Genomic DNA, 20,205 nt, shown 5'->3' with positions numbered 1-20,205 from the left:
CCATCTCGTCCCGTCTTCGTCTTACACGAATCACTCGACCGCCGAGCACGACGCGCACGAACCCCGTTTATGGGATGGGATGGCATGGCATAGCATGGCATGACCCATTGCATATTGCATGCAATATCACTACGCCACGGGCATGTGTCGTCGACGCCTCTCTCTCTGCCCAGGCACGAGGCGTACACACGTCGCACCTACTGTCGAGCTTTCGTCTTAGGACGAAGCGTCATCCCCTGTTGTGGATATAGTGACAGTTCGGGAACCGTACCATAACCACCTATCTGTCTCGAGCGCGTCAATCACGCCTCAAGGCGCCGGCTTCGGCCTGCGGGCGCAAGACGAGGCGCTCGCTGCCCCTCAGCATCTGTCTTCCTCCTCTTGTTCCTCCAGGCTGGCTGCGTATTTCGCCTCAGCGCCCTGTTTCGGCCTGGAACTCGGTCAGCCGAAGCATGAGGCCGCCATGGTGTCGAGTAAGATTCACGATAACCTCATATCACGCCTCGAACCGACATCATTTGTCTGGCCCCTATTATCCCGCGGCCATTCCAGCCGTTCTCGCCATTCCCGCCCTACCAATCCCGTCCGTCGGTCTGACACCGTCATCACGCGCAGAAGAAAGGGCTGCGACCATCCGGATCAAAATGCCGCGTCTCACTAATCGCCACAATGCTGCAGACTGTCTCCTTACACCAGGCCCCTGATTTCCGCGAAGCGCACCTTTTCCGTCACAAACTCCCCTCCTTTGCAGAAACAACATCTGAATCAGGCAACATACGCCGGTCAGTGTCTCCGGGCGTCGAGATACTGAGATCGGTACTCGGCTCGTACCACTCACACACCCTGCCCGGGCCGGGCCCCTTGACGCTGCTTCGCTGGCAACCAAGGTGCCATCGGGCTTTTCGACATGTCGCATCAACACTTGGTTTGTGATGAAGAGAACACCACGAGGGGGTGGGAGTTGAGTCTGAGTGGGCGTTCAAGACACATTGTTACGCCGGTGACTCTTGGAATGTGCAGGTGTCCCAATACGGCCGCTGATGGTTTTACTCGATGCCTGCTGCGCCGTACAGACACCGCCCGCTTGCCGACGTTCCTCCCAAGCCCCTCCTCAAAAACCCTCCGCCTTACTGCTTTTTAACCCCATGCAGCCTGCACGTATACTCCAGCATCATGGAGTCCCCTTTGCCGCTTAAGCTATTAACAGCGTTTCGTCGGCGCTCTCACTGACCAGATGTGGGGAGGTTCAGTGTGAATCGGTGAGGCGGACGATATCTGTACCTTCACCGAATCACGCGTTCCTCTTTTCTAGTTGTACGACATGAGCTGTCAGCTCAGTCTACTGCCAACCCGCATGGCCCCCGCGTCTCGTGTTGACAAGGGAGGATTCCATAGTGCCCGGTCACCTGAGGACGCTTGCTTCACTTCAGCCTAGATGTCCAATGCCAGGTTGGCGTCTCCATCTCTGCTACACGGAAGAATCGTACCTTGTCTGCCTCGCGCATACCAGCAACGAGGTCGATGGCCCTCCTTGTGAGCTGTCACATGCGACCACTGCTTTTTGTAACGCTGAGCCGAGCTTTCATGACCGGGGCCTTTACTGCACCTCTCTTTCTCAGGCAACTTAGTTGAACAGGCAACGGCACATGGTGTACTACGGCATTCTGCTTCTGGCATCCTCCGGTGTTCAGTACCCATCGGGGTAGTCTGCTGATGATGAAGACGATGTTGAAGTACCAAGGGCCCCTGTGTCATGATCTGCCACGTCACTACAGGTGAGATTTGACCCGTCGCTTCCAGTGATTGCAGCTTACCCTCTCTCTTGCGGTTCTTCCTTTTTTGTTTTTTGTTTCCGGGTGGTTGCTTCGAGACAGGTCGGATCCGATGCTTGCTCATGCAGCCCTCGTCCTGTGTTCGTTTGCGCGCCGTTGTGACACCCCAAACTACAGCTTTATCATGACACGGTCGCGATCGCCCGTGCCGGACCATATCGCTAGTGGTCACGGTGGTTGCCAGCGACGCGGGCAGGCAAGTCAACAACCGCTGTGATAACCATCCTTCCAACGGCACAGGCTTGGCGAAAATACGCGAACCGCAGCTAGATGCTCCTTGTTCGGGGGTTTCCCCTTCTAAGGAGCCATCTGCATTGGGGGCGGGGAAGGACCAGAATCGCGCGGCGGTCTCGATCGACGCCGACTGCCTGGATCCTGGTGCCCCAAACTCTTCCAGGAGGACATGCTGCTATCATTGTAATATCCGGCCTGCCACCACCCCTTGGACAGAAACGACCCCCTGACAAAGGCGTCTTCCACGTGAATGTATCATTGGAGTGCGCTCCTTCGCTCCTGCGCTCATGCAGAGCCTCATGATCTGACGTGAGAGTCGCATCGAGCGGTACGGGGCATCCCTAGTGTGCCCTTCTTCAACGACACGTGCCGCGTGGGAAGCTGCCTGCCTACACGACAGATGACTAGAAGCGACGACGACAGGACGAACGCGCACGTCGCAAAGCAACACCACAGACGAAAGAGAGGGGAACTGTTCCAGGCTACTCACGGGTTGAGGCAGCCCGCGGTGTGTTGAGCGCAAAGGACTAGGTCTGAGAGATTCCTGATGGAGGGCAGATGCAGAACAGGGGGGCTCACAAGCAAGGGGAATAACGGTCTGCGGCCAGGTCCTTCTTTGGCGAGTGCCCCTAGTGCTTTCGTCAGCTATGCAGCGATAGTTGAACATGCGTTATCGAGCCGGGGAGCAGGGGGAGCTAGTAAGCCGGGAGGGCGCGTGGACGTGGGTAACGAGCCAGGCGACGTGAGATTTGACAGTTGACCAGAGGTTGGAAGGGCAAAATCCGAGGATACTCGGGCGAGGGACGACGTTGTACATGTCGGTGAGAGGTTACACCTGACTGCTCACCTTGGGTCGCCCGTTTTCAGAGGGGGCGTTGGGAGGTTTAGCATGGATGCCGACAAGGGGGCGCACAACTGGATCCGCTCGGCACATGGTATCGGGCAACTCGTTCGGACCCTCGTCCGTCAACCGTCCGTCCGCGCCGCATGGGCGCACGGATAACCCGGTGGTGTTCGATCCGGGATTCACATGGAAACAAGAGCGGGCAACATGGGGGGAGGGATCGGAGGAGGGTAGGAGGAAGAGGAGGAAAAGACATGCGGGGCTAGTATCGGTAATGATCCACTGGCCCTGCGGGGTTGGTGCTGCGAGGTTGATGTAAGGTGAGCTCAAGTTGGTGTCAAGGTAAGGTAGGGTTGATGGAAGGATGTGCTTGAAACTCCAAGGGGGGGTGCCGGGTGCGGTCTTAGCAGAGATAGACTCGAAGTATCCGAGTGTACGGGGAGGTAGGACAAGGTAGACGGGGAGAGTCGAGTATCACGATATAGTGTATGTGTTTCGCCGTCCGTCTACGGGGTGTGTTACTGCTGCCCCTTTGGGTTTGGTTGACTGGTCTGGTCTTCTTCCAAGTGCTGCCTCATTGGGGATAGATGGCTTTGTGTGGTTTTGTGGTTCTCGCAAGACTCTCTGGATCTGCGAGAGATAGATGATGGTATGTGTGTAAGTATGTGCGTGCGTGCGAGAGGGGGTGGAGGACCGTAGTATCTGGTACTGGGTGCTGGCCGTCGGTTTTCGCGTTGAAACGCCGAGCCATGGTGTGGATTTAGCTACCACTTGCCTATGGGTCCTACGTTGCGAATATTTGACACTGGATGATGGATGATGAGAGCTTCCCGGCTATTCTTGTACCGGACCAGGGGACCGCCATTCTTGTGTCAGCCCTTGGAGGGGCGTCGCCGGAGAACGGGAGGGGGGCCTCAAACGGATCGACGGACGGGCAGGGTGCCCCAAGGTGTGGCATGAGATGGGCGGAGGATCTGTTGTGTGAGTTAAATTTGGGGACGGAGGGACGATAGGGTGGCTGACCGGGCAGACGTTGTGTGAGGAAGAAACAAGAGGACACGGTGGAGGGCAAACAGGAGTTACGGGACCGGTCAAGAGGCGGAGGCACTGAGTAGGACCGTGGTAAGGACGGCGGTCACTGGTACCAAGGTGTACGCAAGTCGGACCTTGCGTGGGTAACACGTTGTGGGCTAGAGTGGTTTGAGCTGTCCGCCGGAGTGAGGTTGTTTGTATTTGATGGCATTCCTGCAGGAGGTTGTACGCGTATCTGCCTCCCTGGTGTGTAATAGAGTCCGACAGAGACTAATGATACCAGGTTCATGCTGATGGAAACACATAAGTTCAAGGACGTGGTGCGAGCCGTTGAAGCTCGTCTCAGGGCCGGCAGGGAATATCTGCGCTTTCGGTGTGTTACAGCAAGACAAGACATACATACGCAGTACGCTAGGCAAGGGTAGTGCGGTGGGGCCCATGAGCTCGCGTGGGAGACCGTTGAGGGCATGGCTCTGACGAGGACGTGTGCCTATCTGCCTTTCTCCAAGCGGCCGACGTGGTTCAAGTTCGGTCGGGGACCCAAGTGCCGTTCGCTTGTCTGCAGGACGTTTAGTAAGACGTGGAGAGATGAGATGAGTAGTAAGGGGGAAGGTTGAGTGACGATGGAGATGAGATGAGATATAGCAGGGTTCATGGGATACTGACCGTGGACGGACGGTATCTGGGGCTTCAGAAGCGTGACATGGACCGGGACGGCGGAACCGGAGGGTTTCTGGCGCTTCCCCAAGATTGATGTCCCCCAGGCTCCCGGGTCAAGGTGAGTTTCGCGGTGGGTTCGAGAGATGAGTTGCGCAGGATCAGCTGAGGCATGTAGATTGGTCGACATTGGGAATCACTCTAGGCATGGAAGGCTGCTCTCGCTTGAGCGCTGAGTAAAATTGGGGTTCGATGTGGTTCGGCCTTGTACAATGGTGGAGGCTGGACGCGCGGCGGCGGTGATTGTCTAGTGTGACCGGACGTCCTGCCTGCTATATCTGAAAATTAAGCTGTGAGAGTGTGTGAGAAGTTCTGAGGTCATGGCAATTTGGGCTTTCGCCTTCCCATCATTGGCTCCAGCCCGATGTCGTCAAGGCTCTGATACGGCGTGGTTTGGTGATCAACCGTTGAAGGAGAGACATGTCGGATCGCGGGCAGGCCACACGCCGCACGTATCGATCCCTTTGAAGGTCTGTTGCGTGTGCGAATGCGTGGCTGGCGAGCTCGCCCACGTAATTCGACACATTGGCGTGTTTCGTTTGAGGCAGGATAAGTCCGTAGTAGAAGAGATTAAACGGAGTCTGGTATAGAAGGGGGCGGGAGGATACATGATGTTCAACGGACCAGGCAACCGGGGATGAGGTATCTTGTGGAGATGTGCAGGAAGACGGGGATCATGGGTTCTCGCTGACGGGATGTGGAGTGCATTGCGAGATGTTGATGTGGACCTGTTTTCGTTGGTGTTGAGGGGCGTTCTTGATTAGAAAAAGGGGCACATGTTTGAAAGATAGTGATGGGAGGTCGACAATGTGGGTTCTCGGAGTTTTTCTTTGGGGGAATGGACGGTGATGTGCGACTAGTGAAATAGAGAACATCGGCCGACGTTTGGATGTAGTGGAAGATCATATGGCCGGGGGGTGGGGGGTGGAGGGAGTGTTCCTACAGCTGAAGGAGTCGATGGGTTGGAATCGGAGTGGTTAGTTCACCATATGAAACCGTTGGTCCGACGTACAAGGAGGGCATGTTTCTTTTTGCCATCAGATGGCAGAAGTTTGTCCTCGGGCCTTTCCAGGGTGAAAAGAGTGCAAGGACCCAGGCGTGGATCCGGTCTAAATCTGTGCGTGCTGTTGATCTGCGAGAAGGAGATAGGGATGATTCAGGGAGTTAATAAGTTCTGACTCGATTCGCCCCTTTCGTCCATTGCCGTGATTGGGTTCGTGTTCTGATGATGTTTCTTCCTTTGTGAACAAAGCTATTGCAACTGGCAGTCATGAGAAGCCTGACAATACTCGAGGCGCCCTTGCAAGCTCAGAGCCGTTTGCAAGTCACTTCTCTGCTAGCAGTTGTGGTTGCCCCTGGTTTCGATTTGACCAATACGGACCAATCCCTGTGGAAGCAATGACTACAGATAGACACTTGTTGTTATTAGGATTGAGCGTTACGCCTTTACATAGTTGAGCTGCTCATTCGTGCACAACAGCAACATTTCAAAAGTCTTGCTTGTCTTAAATGGCCACAGAACAAAGCCAAGGTCCCAGGCGTGGACAGTTTAAGTTTAGTGTATGGGATACAATGTTGTTGGTAGGGTAAAGACAATACGTGAATAATACCGGGTTCACTATGGCAACAAGACTCGTCGTTGATAGGCCCTGTTGTCTTCATCGCCTTTCTGCCCAGGACGTGTTCACTCTTTTTGATGTGGGAGACAACAATAAAAGCTGGACCCGATGGGCAGCCGGGCATATTAGTGATGGGATGTCTTACTGCTGGCAACCTTGTCTAAGTAACAACTTCAACATATTCCACTGATTCCTAGAGGCAGCAGTGGAATGCATTGTGAATTTGCTTAAATACCGTCAAAGCCCAACAAGTTGCAAGAGCTCACTTCTTCATCTTTAGTCTATATCAAACAGACCATGCAGGCAAGTACAGGAATAGTTTTCAATACTCAAGATAGAGGTTTAACTTGCTGCCTGCGTTTAGTCTCTTAGAAACCTAGTTCAACTGTACCAAGTGAAAAAAGAAAATGTTGAAATCCTATGCTGCAAGCATCTTGTTACTGGTTGCTGGTGTCCTCCCGTTTTTTGTTCAGAAATCAACTAAAAACAATTGCTTTAGTGGTGCAAGAGATGGCTGCTATGAGAATCACATGATGAAGTGATTGAGTTGTACGTGAGCAAACGTCGATTCGTCTGTTGCTACGGATGGTTAGAAACGCTCATAAATCATTAGTCACACGGCACAGCTGAGGCATATTCAAGCATATCACAAGGGAAAGGTAAAGAAACAGTGCAAAAACCACACACAATCGATTCCCTAGGGTCTCAGCTTCAGCTCAGAGCGGTTGACTTCACAGTCTTTCGCCAGACAGAGAATCATCTTGAGCCTGCCCTCTGTTTCCCAAGCGACTATAGTCCCGAGCCAAGGCCACGTCATGCAGCCCGTCTTCACTTATCTTTAATTTTCTCTCTAATTAATTCCGAGCAGTCGCAAAGTGGCAGAAGGAACGGCAGGAGAATGCTTCCATCGTGAGAGGGGGGGTGCTGAGAATCATCAGCCAAGAGATTGCCGCCGAAGTCAACAGCCACATTGTCACCATAGTATACCCTTTATCGCTTTCAACGAGCACAACTATGGGAACAGCATTACAGAGTGTCCTTCAGAAGCCGGGGAATGACTAATATCTCTCGCTCGTGAATCTTGACAAAACAGGGTTCGTCAACGTGCTGCGGTCAGGTGCCGGAACTCATCACCAGCCTATCGAGGCTGCCCACCCTTTGTTCCTGATATTGTTACAGGCGTCTGTTTGAATATTCGGATACACAGATGTTGACGCCTAACAAGAGGCAGAGAAGGAAACGGAGTGAACCCCACCAGATATTTTCACCGCCAAGGTCCTGGATGACCCTATGACATCTGAACTCAGCTGATCATGGCGTCACGGCTGTAGGTGCCGTGGCTCTTGGAATTAAGAAGTCTGAATGTCTTTTGGAGGAGGTTTGGGAATCACTACAATGTTTCCGTAGTCCTCGTGCCGAAAAGCGTTGTCACATGAAGCGTATTCGGCTACCCCATGACGGTCGAGGCACAGCGAATCCTTGAGTGCAACATCAACTCATAGCTTAACAGTGTGTTTTGCATTTCACCTTAACCAGAATAGTGATAAGCGGCCTCTGCAACTAGTATTCAAGACTGGCAGACAGATGCTACCGACCTATCTTCCAAGGATTTGACTCGGTAAATGATGACCTTAACTAAAAACTCAGCGCTCCGACACCATTGTCAAACGGAACAAACGTCCAAATCACATCTCGGATGCTCTAATCCTTCCGTGTTCGAATTTCCTTTACACAATTGTTAAGAAAGATATGCCCGATATACGTATACACTCCAAATCGACGCCGCAGCCATGCCCTAGCCCCTTTGGTTTAAACCCTGCTGACAAGATTATGCTTCTGGATATCCCTTTCTAAACACATCGTGTCGTGCGCGCTGCCTCCATTTTAAGTACCTCTATATCAGTCCACGTCGTCATCGTTCTCCGGTTGGTCCCTAAACGACGGCGACGTCGGACTGTGTTTCCTCAACACTCCACTGGCGCCGCTACGTCCCCAACCGCCGTTAGTAACAAGGTTCAAAGCTCGGTGCTCCGCCGCCGCGGGGCCATCCATGTCGAGGTCGCTGTCCTCAAGGTCATCCTCTAGTGCGCGGCCACGCGGGCTGAGCTTCCGCATCGGCATCGACTCCTGGAATCCGTCTGCATACAGGTTGGGGTCGCGTCCCAGCACCCGATCGGCCTTTGAGGGCATTTTACGCCCGCCGTTGGCGTTGGGAGGCGGTGAGGTGAGGTAGTGACGGCCCGCCCCGTCAGGCTTCGTAGGCACGTCGCGCATGAAGGTCGGGGGCTCCTCGGTTCCCCAGCCAGCGTTGATCTCGCGGGCGCGCTGTTCCTCGCGCTCTCTGGCAAGTCGCTCACGAGCCGTGATCCACTTGGGACTGGGCTCCCATGACCAGCCGTCGCCGGTGGTATTGCAAACGGGAACAAACCACAACATGGGCTTGGGGCCGAAGAGGTGCAGAAGGTTGCGTTTTGCGCCGAGGTCGAAGGCGTTTGGGAGCTTCTCAGAGTCCTGCTCATCGAGGTACTCTTCGTAACGCTTCTTTGCGCGATCGCGTTCCAACTCTTCGTAAGAGGCGTGCATCGGCCTCGAGCCGCCCGGTTGACTCCGGTATTCCTCGCCCTCCTCTGGTCGTGTGATGCCTGGGAGGGCATTCGCATGCATGTCTAAAAGCTGCTGCCCGTACGCAGGTAGGGGGATACCCTCGCCACTGTGCTGGGCAACGAATTGATGCTGCATTTGCTTTTTCAGCGGCGACAGATACCGCGTCTTTTCCAAACACTCGATCGTCGTCTGGCCACGGCTCGCGAGCAGAATGTGCCATCCAGTGAAGGCGCCGACAACAATGCCGATGATTCCAGCAATAACGCTGAGGATGACATAATTGATGGGCATCAGCGTCTCGACGTACGCCGTGTTGTTAATGACCTCCATGTAGACCCAGCTGCCGGCGACGAAGAAGCTGTAGAAGCAGAAAAGTGTTGTGTAAATCAGGAACAGCAGAAAGGCCTTGTGGTTCTTGAGGCCGATGCAGGTCGCCAGCCAAGGGCAGTGGTGGTCCATCTTCAGTACGCAGCGACGGCAGGTCGAACAGTGGTGGGCGCGGTCCGGTTTCCTAGCCTGGCACTTCTTGCAGAATCGTAACTCGCCGTTCGACTTGACGGTGAAGGAGGTGGCGGCGGGAGGCGCCTCGGTCGGTAGTGTGCTGTAGCCATTGTCGTTGGTTGTACTCCCTGGGCTCGTGAAGACGGCGGTGGTGTAAGACCAGTTGAGCAGGCCGTAGAGGAGGAGGGCGCCGAAGGACGACGCGGAGCCTGCAAGGACATCGTCAGCTAAAAGGGGGAACCGAGTGTAGTGACATTACTGGGGCGACAGATGTTCCTTACCGAGCCAAGAGGCTTTTGAGGGCGCAGAACCTATGGTGACATCCACCCAGACGGCCCAAGTGGTCAAGCCATAGACGAAGACTAGAGGGATGTAGGTTGCGAAGGTGCAGCAGCAACGCTCAACCTTTCGCGCCCAGCGACGAGACATGTTTTCGGGGGGCGATTGTGGACGAGCAAGATCCATCCATTCACTCACATAGAGGAAGAGAGGGAAAGAGCTAGGAAGAGAAATGGATCATGGCGGTATGGGACGGGAGAATGCTGTTCGTGGACGGAAAAGGGTCCACGATTTGGATAGGTGAGGTAAGGTAGATAGATAGTCAAGGGGGAAGGACGACCTGCAGGTAGGTACCTAGGTAGGTAGACTGGCTTACGCAGGGAGTTGAGGCTGAGCTAAGCTGGGCCGACTCCACTCTGTCTGCAAAGGTTGTGGCGGTGTTTTGGTCCGCCTCCCGTGCGTGTTCCGCGTTTAGGTGAGGTACGGAAGAATACAGTGGACACCAATCCGGGACTGTACACCGTTTGCTCCGCACCACTTCGGACATGGGGGAGAGGAATGTTCACAAGAAACAACATCAGGCAGAACGCAATCAAGTAGGACCCGGATCAGTCGATGTCTATTTGTGTTTGTAAAATTTCCCCTTTCGCTCGATCTCGGCCGAATGGTAACTTCCCCATTGCTGCAAAAAGCATTGTACATTCCCTTCCCTCGATAAGCAAGTCAGGCTATTACGGCTACCAATCCCGTTCCCAATGGTTTATCCGACCCCAAACGCCTGCCGGTATAGACAGGACCACCTCAAGTATAGGTGGAAGGCAAAGTTAAGAAGAGGAGAAAAAAAAGCAGAGCCTGAGTGTGGAAGAACTGATGCCCAGCCATTTTCTCGTACCCACCCATCAATCGTACTTCCAGTCTAAGTACGTACGACTCTGTCTCTAGTCCTCTCGACCTTCAATTACCATACCGATGGCGTTGGGGACTCCAACCACGACCTTGCCTCTGGGCACTTTGACATCCTTGACCTTCATGCAACCGAAGACGTTGATCTCGCGAATGTTGGGGCAACTTCGGAAGATGCGTCCAAGGACAAAGTCATCGACGTCTTCAATAAAGCTGATCTCGAGCTTGGAAAGATGAGGGTACTGATCGTCCTTGTTGAAGACGTCCTCGAAGGCATCGCGCTTGATGTGGCGACACGCGTGAATGTTGAGGTCCCTGAGCTTGCCGCCCGAATGCTTCATGAGGGCACGGAACCCGTCCGAGCAGAGACCGACTCCGTCGGGGTTGTCACGAGGGTTAGTAGACTCAAGGTGACGGCACTTCTGGAGGTCAATCATGTCGATCGCGGGGTTGGCCCAGTCGGTGAACAAGTCGACAAAACCTTCGTCAGTCATGTTCTCGCTGTCGGTGATGCGAAACTTTCGGAGGAACCGGCAGGTGTTCTTGATGGCCGTTAAGACCTCGTCATTGGCCTTCGGCATCTTTCTCAGAGACAGCGTCTCCAAACCCTGTCCCGCACCGCGGATCATGTGGGACAAGCTCTTGGGACTGATGTCGTGCTGCAGATGAAGACCGAGATGCGTCAAAGTCTTGATATTGCCAATTGCCTTGACTCCGTCGTTCGTCACCTTCTGATTGTGGTAGACTTTGAGACGCTTCAGCCTGGGACACTTAAGCGGAAGCAGAGCAAGCATTTCGTCGCCAAAGTGCCTGTCCGTGTAGTAGACCTGGATGGCTTCCAGGTCGGCACCTTGGGCCTTAAAAAACAGAGTCCACGTAGAATCGCTGAGCAAGTTGGCGCCATGAATGTTGAAAGACAGAAGCTTGAAGTCGCGGCCCGTCAAGTATAAGAGGACGTCGTCCTTGAACTGGATGGCATTGCGGGCCTTGAAGTGTTGAAGGTTTCTGGTCGTCTGGAATATGCCCCGAAAGTCATTAGAGCCCAGCTTGGCGCCGTCGTAGATTTTCACCGTCGTCGTCGAGGGTTGCACGAACAGGGGTAGAGTCTCCGGGCTGAGCAATCGACGCTTGGAAAAGAGGCGAGCTATCTTGTCCACAACTTTGTCCGGCAGATCGCCCAGACTGTCGGCAAGGTCGACATTCTTTGCCAGTGTCTCAATGCAAAGCGTCGTCAAATTCTTGGCACCAGTCTGGTACGTGCCATCGAGGATGTTACTCTGAACCTTGCGACGGCTGCCCTGGCCACTCGCAGACTTGCGAGGCCTTTTTGCGTCCTTGCCCTTCTTTGCAGCCTGGTCTTTGCTGCACTGGGCGCAGAGAAGGCCGCCTTCTGGTCCACTAAGCGAGTAGGCCGTGACGGTGAAGCGCTTCTTGCAAATGGCGCAGTTATCCATCTGGCCCGGAACTGGCTCCAATCTCTCGCTGAGTAAGAGACGGGCGTAGTCGTCTTCTGCCTCGGCATCTCTCATGTAGCGCTTCCGTTTCAGGAAGAGCTTGGAAGCCTTGATCTTGGCCAGAGCTTGCTGCTCCTTCTTCACACGCTTCTTTCTCTCTGCTTCAGTTTCGTTGCGGCCGCTGTCAGGGGCATCGGTGGCCCCAGTGGACTCTGTCGAGGGACCAGCTTCCTCTTCTTCGTCATCACGGCCATCCTGGGCTTGGCGGCTTCTAGCAGCAGCAGCGCGGCGCCGGTCAGCTTCAAGACGGATCCGGCTTGCAGAGATGTTGTTGGTCTGTGAAGGATTGATCAGTGTTTGACAATGGTGAATGTGACTCTTGTAGGGAGCTTACGGCAAGGTAGTCAGTCAAAGCCGATTGTCTAGATCATGTCAGCCACAAGTCGCAGAAGCGCTGTTGGGTTTCATATACTCACGGCCCAGAGATGTGGCGAAGGCGACGATTAGTGCCTTGGGCTTGATCCTGCGGAGCAACTTGGTCTTGCTGAAGAGCTTGGTTTTGCTGGGCAGGCTGTGCCTGGTTCTGGTTCTGGTTCTGGTTCTGGTTCTGATTCTGGTTCTCAGCCTGAGCTCGCTGGCGAGTTAAACGTGTCATGTTGGAGTGAGTTGCTGAAGTCTGCTTTTGATGAAGCTTGTCTTATGGGATCTTGCGTGACAGGCCTCTATCGGCACTCTCTCACTTTTGGAGTTGCAAGCTCAACAGTTTGCCTGAAAAGGAAAAAAAGTTAGTATTGTGCAAGTTGACAAAATTCGCATCAGCTAGTGGTGGCAAATGAGCCAGCCGGTGTACTGACCAAGTGGCTGGGTGCTGAACGGTCAGATACTAAGTTGACCAACCCCTAGATCAAAAATGTTATGGAATCAGGTTGGCTTCTACAAGCCTTGGTGTCTAGGAAAGGAGAGAGAGGGTTAAAGCTGACACCTTTATCAATGGCAGATCAAAGCAGGCTTCCGACTCTTGCGCAGGTTGCGATGTGTTATTGCTTGAGGGCAAAATGTGAAGAGGCAATAAAGGCTGAAGGGAGGAGGTAGGAAGAATGTACCTTTCCCTACGAGCTGCTTACTCGAGCTAGAAACACTGTGCTAGTGATCGCTCATCTAGCAGCAGTCACAGCTTGAGAGAAGTGCTGTGGTGAAAACACACCGTGTGAAAGGGAGATGACGCTAGTGTTTGCAAGGGGTTTAATTGAAGTGGATCTAACAAGTCAACGGGAAGGCGTGGGGCAGGCTGCATCAGATGGGAAGGAGCCGCCACTGCGCTTGGCCTCGATGAGCCCCCAACTAACATGTTGACTCATCAGCAAAGAAGTCATCTTAAAGCAAAGTGCACTCCTGCTGCTTTAGCTTCCACTATAACTGTTGATAAATATGCAGGGGCTGCTAGCAACAAATTTTTTCTTGTACCTTTAGGGGCAATACCTAAGTACCTACTTACTTTGACAGTGTGGGCCCGGATGTGGCTGCGTGGCGAGGCTTCCAAAAGCGGTTTAAATACGGCCATAGACCCTTCTGCCTACAACAACTTGCACTCGTAACGTGAGGGCTCAATCGGCTTTTGGGCAGCTCAAGGGATTCTCTCACATTCAACAACCACTTACCTGCCCATAAAATCAAAATGGCTGCTACGCCTACTCCCCGCAAGTCGGCCTCCAGGATTGAGATCCAGCTCCCCACTGCTGCTGGTCTCCGGAGTGAGCGTGCTCTGCGTCGCAGCCAGTACTCCATGGCGCCCATCAAGCGCAAACGATCCGACAATGGAGACGGCGATGACGATGACGACGAAGAGTACTCCGACAATGGTCGCGACGCCATTGTCGCTCGCCGTCTGCAAAAGGAGGAGAATCGCAGAGGTTCCAAAACTGCTCGACTTTCAGATGCCGACCTTGCCAGACGCCTCCAGGAAGAGGAGTACGACATGGACGAAGTCAATGCCCCAACTGCTTCTCAACAAGGCCGACGCAGCGTGACTTCTGCCAAAGCCCTCGCCGCAGACAGTGAAGACGATATGTCGGAAGACATGTCTTTTGCTGCTCGAACCAAACCCAGCGGTCAAGGCCGTAGCAGGCTTGTCAAAACGAAGACCAGCTCTTTTGCGCAGCCACCCACAAAGAAGCAGAAGAACTTGTCTTTTGCCTCTGACGACGAGGACGAACTAGTGGGTTCTATGGACGAGGATGATGACTTTGACCTGTCGTCAGAGAAAGACGATTCGGACTACGACTTTGACGAAAACCCCAAGACGTCGACGAGCAAGGGCAAGAATCCTGTAAGAGAGACCAGAACCACGGCTTCCTCCTCAGCACAGCCGCCTGCTACATTAGGCCCGTCGAGGCGGGACGGACAAAGGCAGAGGGAGGAGGAAGACATTCTGGACGGCCAAGATGATGATCTTTCAAGCCTTTCGAGCTACGTCACCAATGTCACTGACGATGCTTCAACCGCTTCAGCCGCTGCGGCCGCCTCGACCGCGTCCGATAGTGATGGGCGTCTTCAGAACGCCGTACGTAGGCAGTCCCGTGGTCGACGCGCCCTTCAACGTGGCTCTAGGCGGCGAGGTCAGCTCGAGCGTGACAGACTGGAACAGCAGCACCCTGAGCTTCTGACCATGTGGCAGGAGCTTGAGGCTTCGCCGCCTCTGCGACCGGAGAATATCGCCCAGCCCAAGCAGATCTCGCGCCAGCTCAAGCCTTTCCAGCTTGCGGGCGTTGCGTGGATGATTGCCATGGAGCAGTCCGACTACAAAGGCGGCCTCCTCGGCGATGAGATGGGCCTTGGCAAGACCATTCAGGCGGTGTCACTGATAATGTCGGATTTCCCCTGCAAGAAGCCATCTCTTGTCCTGGTCCCTCCCGTCGCCTTGATGCAGTGGCAGTCCGAGATTGCCTCCTACACTGACGGCACGCTCAAGACATTCGTCTACCACGGTTCCCTGTCCAAGGCAAAGAATGTAAGCCTCAAGGAGCTGAAGAAGTTCGATGTCATTATGATGTCCTACAACAGTCTGGAGTCGATGTACCGCAAACAGGAGAAGGGCTTCGCTCGCAAGGACGGCATCTACAAGGAGAAGAGTCTGATCCACCAGATCGACTTCCATCGCATCATTCTCGACGAGGCTCACTGCATCAAGACCAGGACCACCATGACGGCAAAGGCCTGCTTCGCCCTCAAGACCACCTTCAGATGGTGCTTGACTGGCACACCGCTCCAGAACCGCATTGGCGAGTTCTTCTCTTTGATCCGCTTCCTTCAGGTCAAGCCCTTCGCTTCGTACTTCTGCAAGCAGTGCCCCTGCTCTACCTTGGACTGGGACCTTGACGAAGATCACAGATGCCGTCGTTGCCATCATATCGGCATGCAGCATACGTCCGTGTTCAACCAGGAACTACTCATTCCGATTCAGAAGTGGGGCAACCGTGGAGAAGGTGCAGATGCCTTCCGGAAGCTCCGTACGATGACCGACCGCATCATGTTTCGCCGCCTGAAGAAGGATCACACTGATTCCATGGAGCTTCCAGTCAAGGAGATCTATGTCGATCGTCAATTCTTTGGTGAGGTGGAGAACGACTTTGCGAACAGCATCATGACGAACGGGCAGCGCAAGTTCGACACCTACGTCGCTCAGGGTGTGTTGCTCAACAATTACGCCAACATCTTTGGTCTCATTATGCAGATGCGCCAGGTTGCCGATCATCCTGATCTGATCCTCCGGAAGAATGGCGAGGGCGGCCAGAACACGCTCATGTGCAACCTATGCGACGAAGTCGCCGAGGATTGCATCAGGAGCCGTTGCAAGCACGACTTCTGCCGCGCCTGTGCTAGAACGTGGCTCGCGGCTAACGATCAACCGGACTGTCCCCAGTGCCACATCCTCCTGGCCATCGACTTGGAGCAACCCGAGATCGAGCAGAACGAGGCTGACGTCAAGAAGTCATCGATTATCAATCGAATTAAGATGGAGGATTGGACTTCGTCGTCCAAGATTGAGCTTCTCGTCCACGAGCTCCACAAGCTTCGCTCCGACAACGCGTCCCACAAGTCCATCATCTTCTCGCAGTTCTCGTCCATGCTTCAACTCATCGAGTGGCGTCTCCGCCGTGCTGGTATCACCACTGTTATGCTGGACGGTAGCATGAACCCTGCGCAACGTCAAGCGTCCATCAACCACTTTATGACCAAGATTGACTGCGAGTGCTTTCTCGTATCTCTCAAGGCTGGCGGTGTTGCCCTGAACCTCACGGAGGCGTCGCGTGTCTTCATCGTTGACCCGTAAGTCGTCCAAGCCTCATATTCTGACCAAGGCTAACATACATCACAGCTGGTGGAACCCTGCGGCCGAGTGGCAGTCGGCTGATCGATGCCACCGCATCGGCCAGACGCGCCCTTGCACCATCACCCGTCTCTGCATCGAGGACTCGGTCGAAAGCCGCATGGTGCTGATCCAGGAGAAGAAGACTAGCATGATTAACTCCACCGTCAACGCTGACGATAAGGCCATGGAGTCACTGAGTCCGGAGGATATGCAGTTCCTCTTCCGTGGATCTTGACCTTGTCAGCCAGCGACACTTTTTATCGAGTCGGGGTTTATGATTTATCGGTGGCATTGGGAACAGGAAAGGATACGTATGGGGGCTTCGGGTCAGCTCTTCATGGAGTTGGGCGTGCGCCGTGCTCTTTTAATACCCTCCTCCCTTCATTGCGGCGGCAATTGAGGCCCCGCTCGCGAACTGACCACTTTTTGATGTATGAGTATGATCGCTAATAGACCTATGACTTTTGGGGCAAAGTCGGCACTCACTAGCTCGCTGTTGCTTGCTCAATAACTAGTTGTCAAATGATGTTATCGTCCGTTTGGCTGCAACGTGAGTGATCCATTGGACGTCCAGTCACTGCGCACCTCGCCTGTGTTGACTACCAGCTTGGTGTCACGGCCCGCAGTCTCAGGTGATCACAATCGGCTCAGTAAAGGAAAGCCTTTCCTAATCCTGTTGTCACCTTCAATAAAGACGGAACATGGGTCATGCCATTCTCGGAACGTGGAACATGGAACGTAACATTCATCAGCTGCCCTTTCATAGATCCAGTCCCGCCCGCTCGCTCGATTAGGACCGCGCGGCCTGGCTGCGAGTCAGCTGCCCGGTCGCCGGACCCGAAATGTGCCCGGGGTGGAGGTGCAGATTTGTAAGACACCAGATATCCGTTCTTGACCGCGCATCGATAGGGGGTCCACTGCCGTCGTTGGATGTGAAAGACAGATGTTGGTCGTAGAAGATGGACCAGTTGAAGTGAATGTCGGATACCGGTGTAGATTATGTACTATACAATTATGTACGTGATTATTCTGGTCTCTCTCGGTCAACAAAGACGCGTGGCACGTCTAGGGTTCCCGTGGTCCTATCGTGGTATTAATCGTATTGATGCTTTCTTTCCAAAAAAAACTCCAGAGGCCCGCTCCTGCCTTCATAACATGGTCATAATATGTTTGCCTCCAGTATGTACAATGCATCGTATATCTTGTCGTCTAAGCCTGTCCCAGACTTTTGGAGATCTCAATGTCCTGTTCGGCCCAAGCCGTGAGGCGGGCGGCAAGGTCCTCATCCGAGATCTCCTCCTCCCTCTGGCGGAACTCGAAGCCGTCCGTGCTGCAGGCACCGGTTCTGCGGAAGTAGTACTTGTGGGCGTCGACGTTGAGTCCAAAGGTGCCGCCGTTGCACTTTGTGCTGGCATCGCCCTCGCAGACCTTGATGTCGGAGATGTCATAGTCGATGGTGGTGGCGCTACCGGTGGACAGCCAGTACTCGGGGCTGGTATGACGGTAGCCAAAGAGGATGGGAGGCAGACGGGGAACGGGGTCGTCCACGTGGGTGATGCGATACTCGGCGCCGGCTTGGACGGTGACGAAGTTGACAAAAGCATCGTTGCCAACACGGGGGCTGCCGTACGTGTAAAGGTCGACGGCGTAACCGTCGCGGCGGAGGTCAGCGGCGGCGATGGTGGCAACAGCACCACCGAGGGAGTGGCCAGTCGCGATGATGGTGTAATTGGGGTTGGCGGCCTTGGCCGACTTGACATAGGTCAAGAGGGAGTTCTTGACCTCGTTCCAGGCGTTGGCGAAGCCAGTATGGACCTTGCAGTCGTCGACAAAGTCGCAGTCGTCGAAGGCGAAGAGGATGTTAGTGATCCAGTTGCGGACGTTGTTGGAACCACGGATGGCAATGACGATGTTCTTCTTCACAGGGTCCGTGGCAACGTAGCCTTGGAGGCCAGACACGAGGCCGCTGACTCTGTATTAGCAACGGACCGAAGAACTGTGGCGGTTGATACTCACGAGAAAGTGCCGACGATCTTAGCGCCGTTGGCCTCGACATCGGGGCAGGAGTCCGCACTGCAGGTGATGGAGGCACCGACAGCAGCCTCGCTGTTGCAGGAGGTTGCTGCCACCATCTGCACATAGTACTCGAAGTTGGACAGATCGGCGGCAGACACCGTCACAGCTACACAGGTCAACCAGTCATCCAGTCATCCAGTCAAGTCTGATTTGTATGCTTACCTCTCTCGTCAAGTGCGGCCACCGGGGCCCTGGCATCCAGAAGAGGAGACGCCGAAACAGCGGCGGACAGCAGAGGGAGAAGAGACAGCTTGGCCAACATGATGACGGCGGGCGAGACAGAGCAAGACAACAAAGAGGGAACTCGAGGACTTGGTGGTAGGGCACAGCAAACAGAGGAATAGACAGGTCTACGGTATCATTCTCGCGCAGCCGCGTCGTCTTATACATTGCGAAGACGGCAGCAGGGTACACGAGCAGTGGGCCGTCGCCGAGTCGTGGCCCTGGACGGACTGTAAGGGGCAGCGGTGAGAGCATCTCGAGCTCGAGCTCGAGCTCGAGCTCAAGCATGTACCGGGAGATGGGGGCCAGTAGAAATGCAGAGTAAAGACTGGAGCTATGCATGCCGGGGGTGACAGTCTCGCGCTAGAGCAAACAATTCACCGGGCCTTGTCGCTTCTGGCAGTTTCTCCGCATGCAAGAGCCATCTTGCCAGGTACGGAGCGATGGAAATCGACACTAGAAGCGTCAGCCGCGAACGAAAGAGATAGGCATGTCATTGGAGGCGGCGGTTCCATCTGCAAGGGCCAAGGGCAAGTGGTGAATCAACCAGGGTCGACAATGCGGGATGGACAGCCACAGCCATTGGGTGGCCTTGTCATACGGAGGAGGATGTGTGATCTAAATCCTGATTTGGCCCGGTCAAGACAGACATGGTATATACCGTACGGTATGGATGACACCCCCAAGACACCAAGGAAAGACCAGTCGCCTTGAGGCGGACCAATCAGGATATACAGAGTCGGTGTGGGCGTGATGGACCACCGTTCATCAACCTTGACGGTCACAGAGAAGCGCCCGTGCGGTCCGACTCCCAATGACTGGGCGCAAGAACAAGACAAGCAATGAGGTTTGGTTGCCAACGTTGTGTCCTTTGTCCAATGGGTCTGTGATTCCGGGGTGTCATTAGGCGCCACGTGAGCCAAGCATCTCCATAGTGGGCTTGCCGCTCATTGAACGGCTTCGATTGACTAGTGGTTCCTGGGCGGCATTGAGCAAGGGTGCTGCTAGGCAGATTCCACTTCTGTTGGGCTCTGTCGAAACAATAGCGTCCAAATGGGTAGTGTACCGTATATGGAGTAGTGTAGAAGCTGGTGATGAAGCTGGTTGGCTGGCTCTAGTCCACGCGAACTGGTGGTCGATTGCGTTGTCCGAGGGCCGAGTCGTTTATTGGAGTCAGTTTGATCTGCCCCTGATGAGGTCCCTGGACAAGGCCCGCTGAAGAGCTCAACAAAATGTTGCGGTAGACGGCCTTCTGCCGGTCGAGGGTCGGATGTTCCCGTCATGAGTACCAGTTGGAAGACTGGACATCAAAGACACACTCGACTTTCCCTGTGTGGTGGAGAACCGGTCGAAGGCATCATCACGCGGGTAACGGGCGGGCGGGTTTGCCAACTTGGCTTCACCGATTCGAGTAAGGAGATCGGCCGGGCAAAAAAGGTTTCGGCAAAAGATGACGAGTTGCCAAGTGTGTTCCGTTCAATAATGAGAAGGAACTTGAGGCAGGCATAAGGGGTGTGAT

General features: G+C 54.3%; 4 protein-coding genes across 4 annotated transcripts; 1 reads left to right on the top strand and 3 right to left on the bottom strand.

Annotated features, from left to right (window-relative positions):
- Window positions 1-7,827: 7,827 nt before the first annotated feature.
- On the bottom strand, window positions 7,828-9,983 carry CDEST_04577 (Putative palmitoyltransferase, DHHC domain-containing protein). Its single transcript, XM_062920736.1, has 2 exons — window positions 9,665-9,983; window positions 7,828-9,592 (listed from the first exon to the last, which is right to left on the bottom strand). The coding sequence occupies exons 1-2, from the start codon at window positions 9,846-9,848 to the stop codon at window positions 8,178-8,180; spliced, it is 1,599 nt and encodes a 532-aa protein (XP_062776787.1). The 5' UTR covers window positions 9,849-9,983; the 3' UTR covers window positions 7,828-8,177.
- A 227-nt stretch (window positions 9,984-10,210) lies between these two features.
- CDEST_04576 (Putative leucine-rich repeat domain superfamily) lies at window positions 10,211-13,228 on the bottom strand. Its single transcript, XM_062920735.1, has 4 exons — window positions 12,874-13,228; window positions 12,496-12,787; window positions 12,414-12,441; window positions 10,211-12,355 (listed from the first exon to the last, which is right to left on the bottom strand). The coding sequence occupies exons 2-4, from the start codon at window positions 12,672-12,674 to the stop codon at window positions 10,601-10,603; spliced, it is 1,962 nt and encodes a 653-aa protein (XP_062776786.1). The 5' UTR covers window positions 12,675-12,787; window positions 12,874-13,228; the 3' UTR covers window positions 10,211-10,600.
- A 29-nt stretch (window positions 13,229-13,257) lies between these two features.
- Window positions 13,258-16,915, top strand: CDEST_04575 (Putative helicase, Zinc finger, RING-type, DNA/RNA helicase, ATP-dependent, DEAH-box type). Its single transcript, XM_062920734.1, has 2 exons — window positions 13,258-16,345; window positions 16,395-16,915. The coding sequence occupies exons 1-2, from the start codon at window positions 13,695-13,697 to the stop codon at window positions 16,621-16,623; spliced, it is 2,880 nt and encodes a 959-aa protein (XP_062776785.1). The 5' UTR covers window positions 13,258-13,694; the 3' UTR covers window positions 16,624-16,915.
- A 421-nt stretch (window positions 16,916-17,336) lies between these two features.
- CDEST_04574 (Putative fungal lipase-like domain, alpha/Beta hydrolase) lies at window positions 17,337-18,978 on the bottom strand. The gene is made up of 3 exons (XM_062920733.1): window positions 18,627-18,978; window positions 18,405-18,570; window positions 17,337-18,354 (listed from the first exon to the last, which is right to left on the bottom strand). The coding sequence occupies exons 1-3, from the start codon at window positions 18,724-18,726 to the stop codon at window positions 17,598-17,600; spliced, it is 1,023 nt and encodes a 340-aa protein (XP_062776784.1). The 5' UTR covers window positions 18,727-18,978; the 3' UTR covers window positions 17,337-17,597.
- Window positions 18,979-20,205: the final 1,227 nt, after the last annotated feature.

This window comes from Colletotrichum destructivum, chromosome 3, assembly GCF_034447905.1.
Source record: "Colletotrichum destructivum chromosome 3, complete sequence".
Taxonomy (NCBI): Eukaryota; Fungi; Ascomycota; class Sordariomycetes; order Glomerellales; family Glomerellaceae; genus Colletotrichum; species Colletotrichum destructivum.
This window is presented reverse-complemented; position numbering and strand designations above follow the sequence as displayed.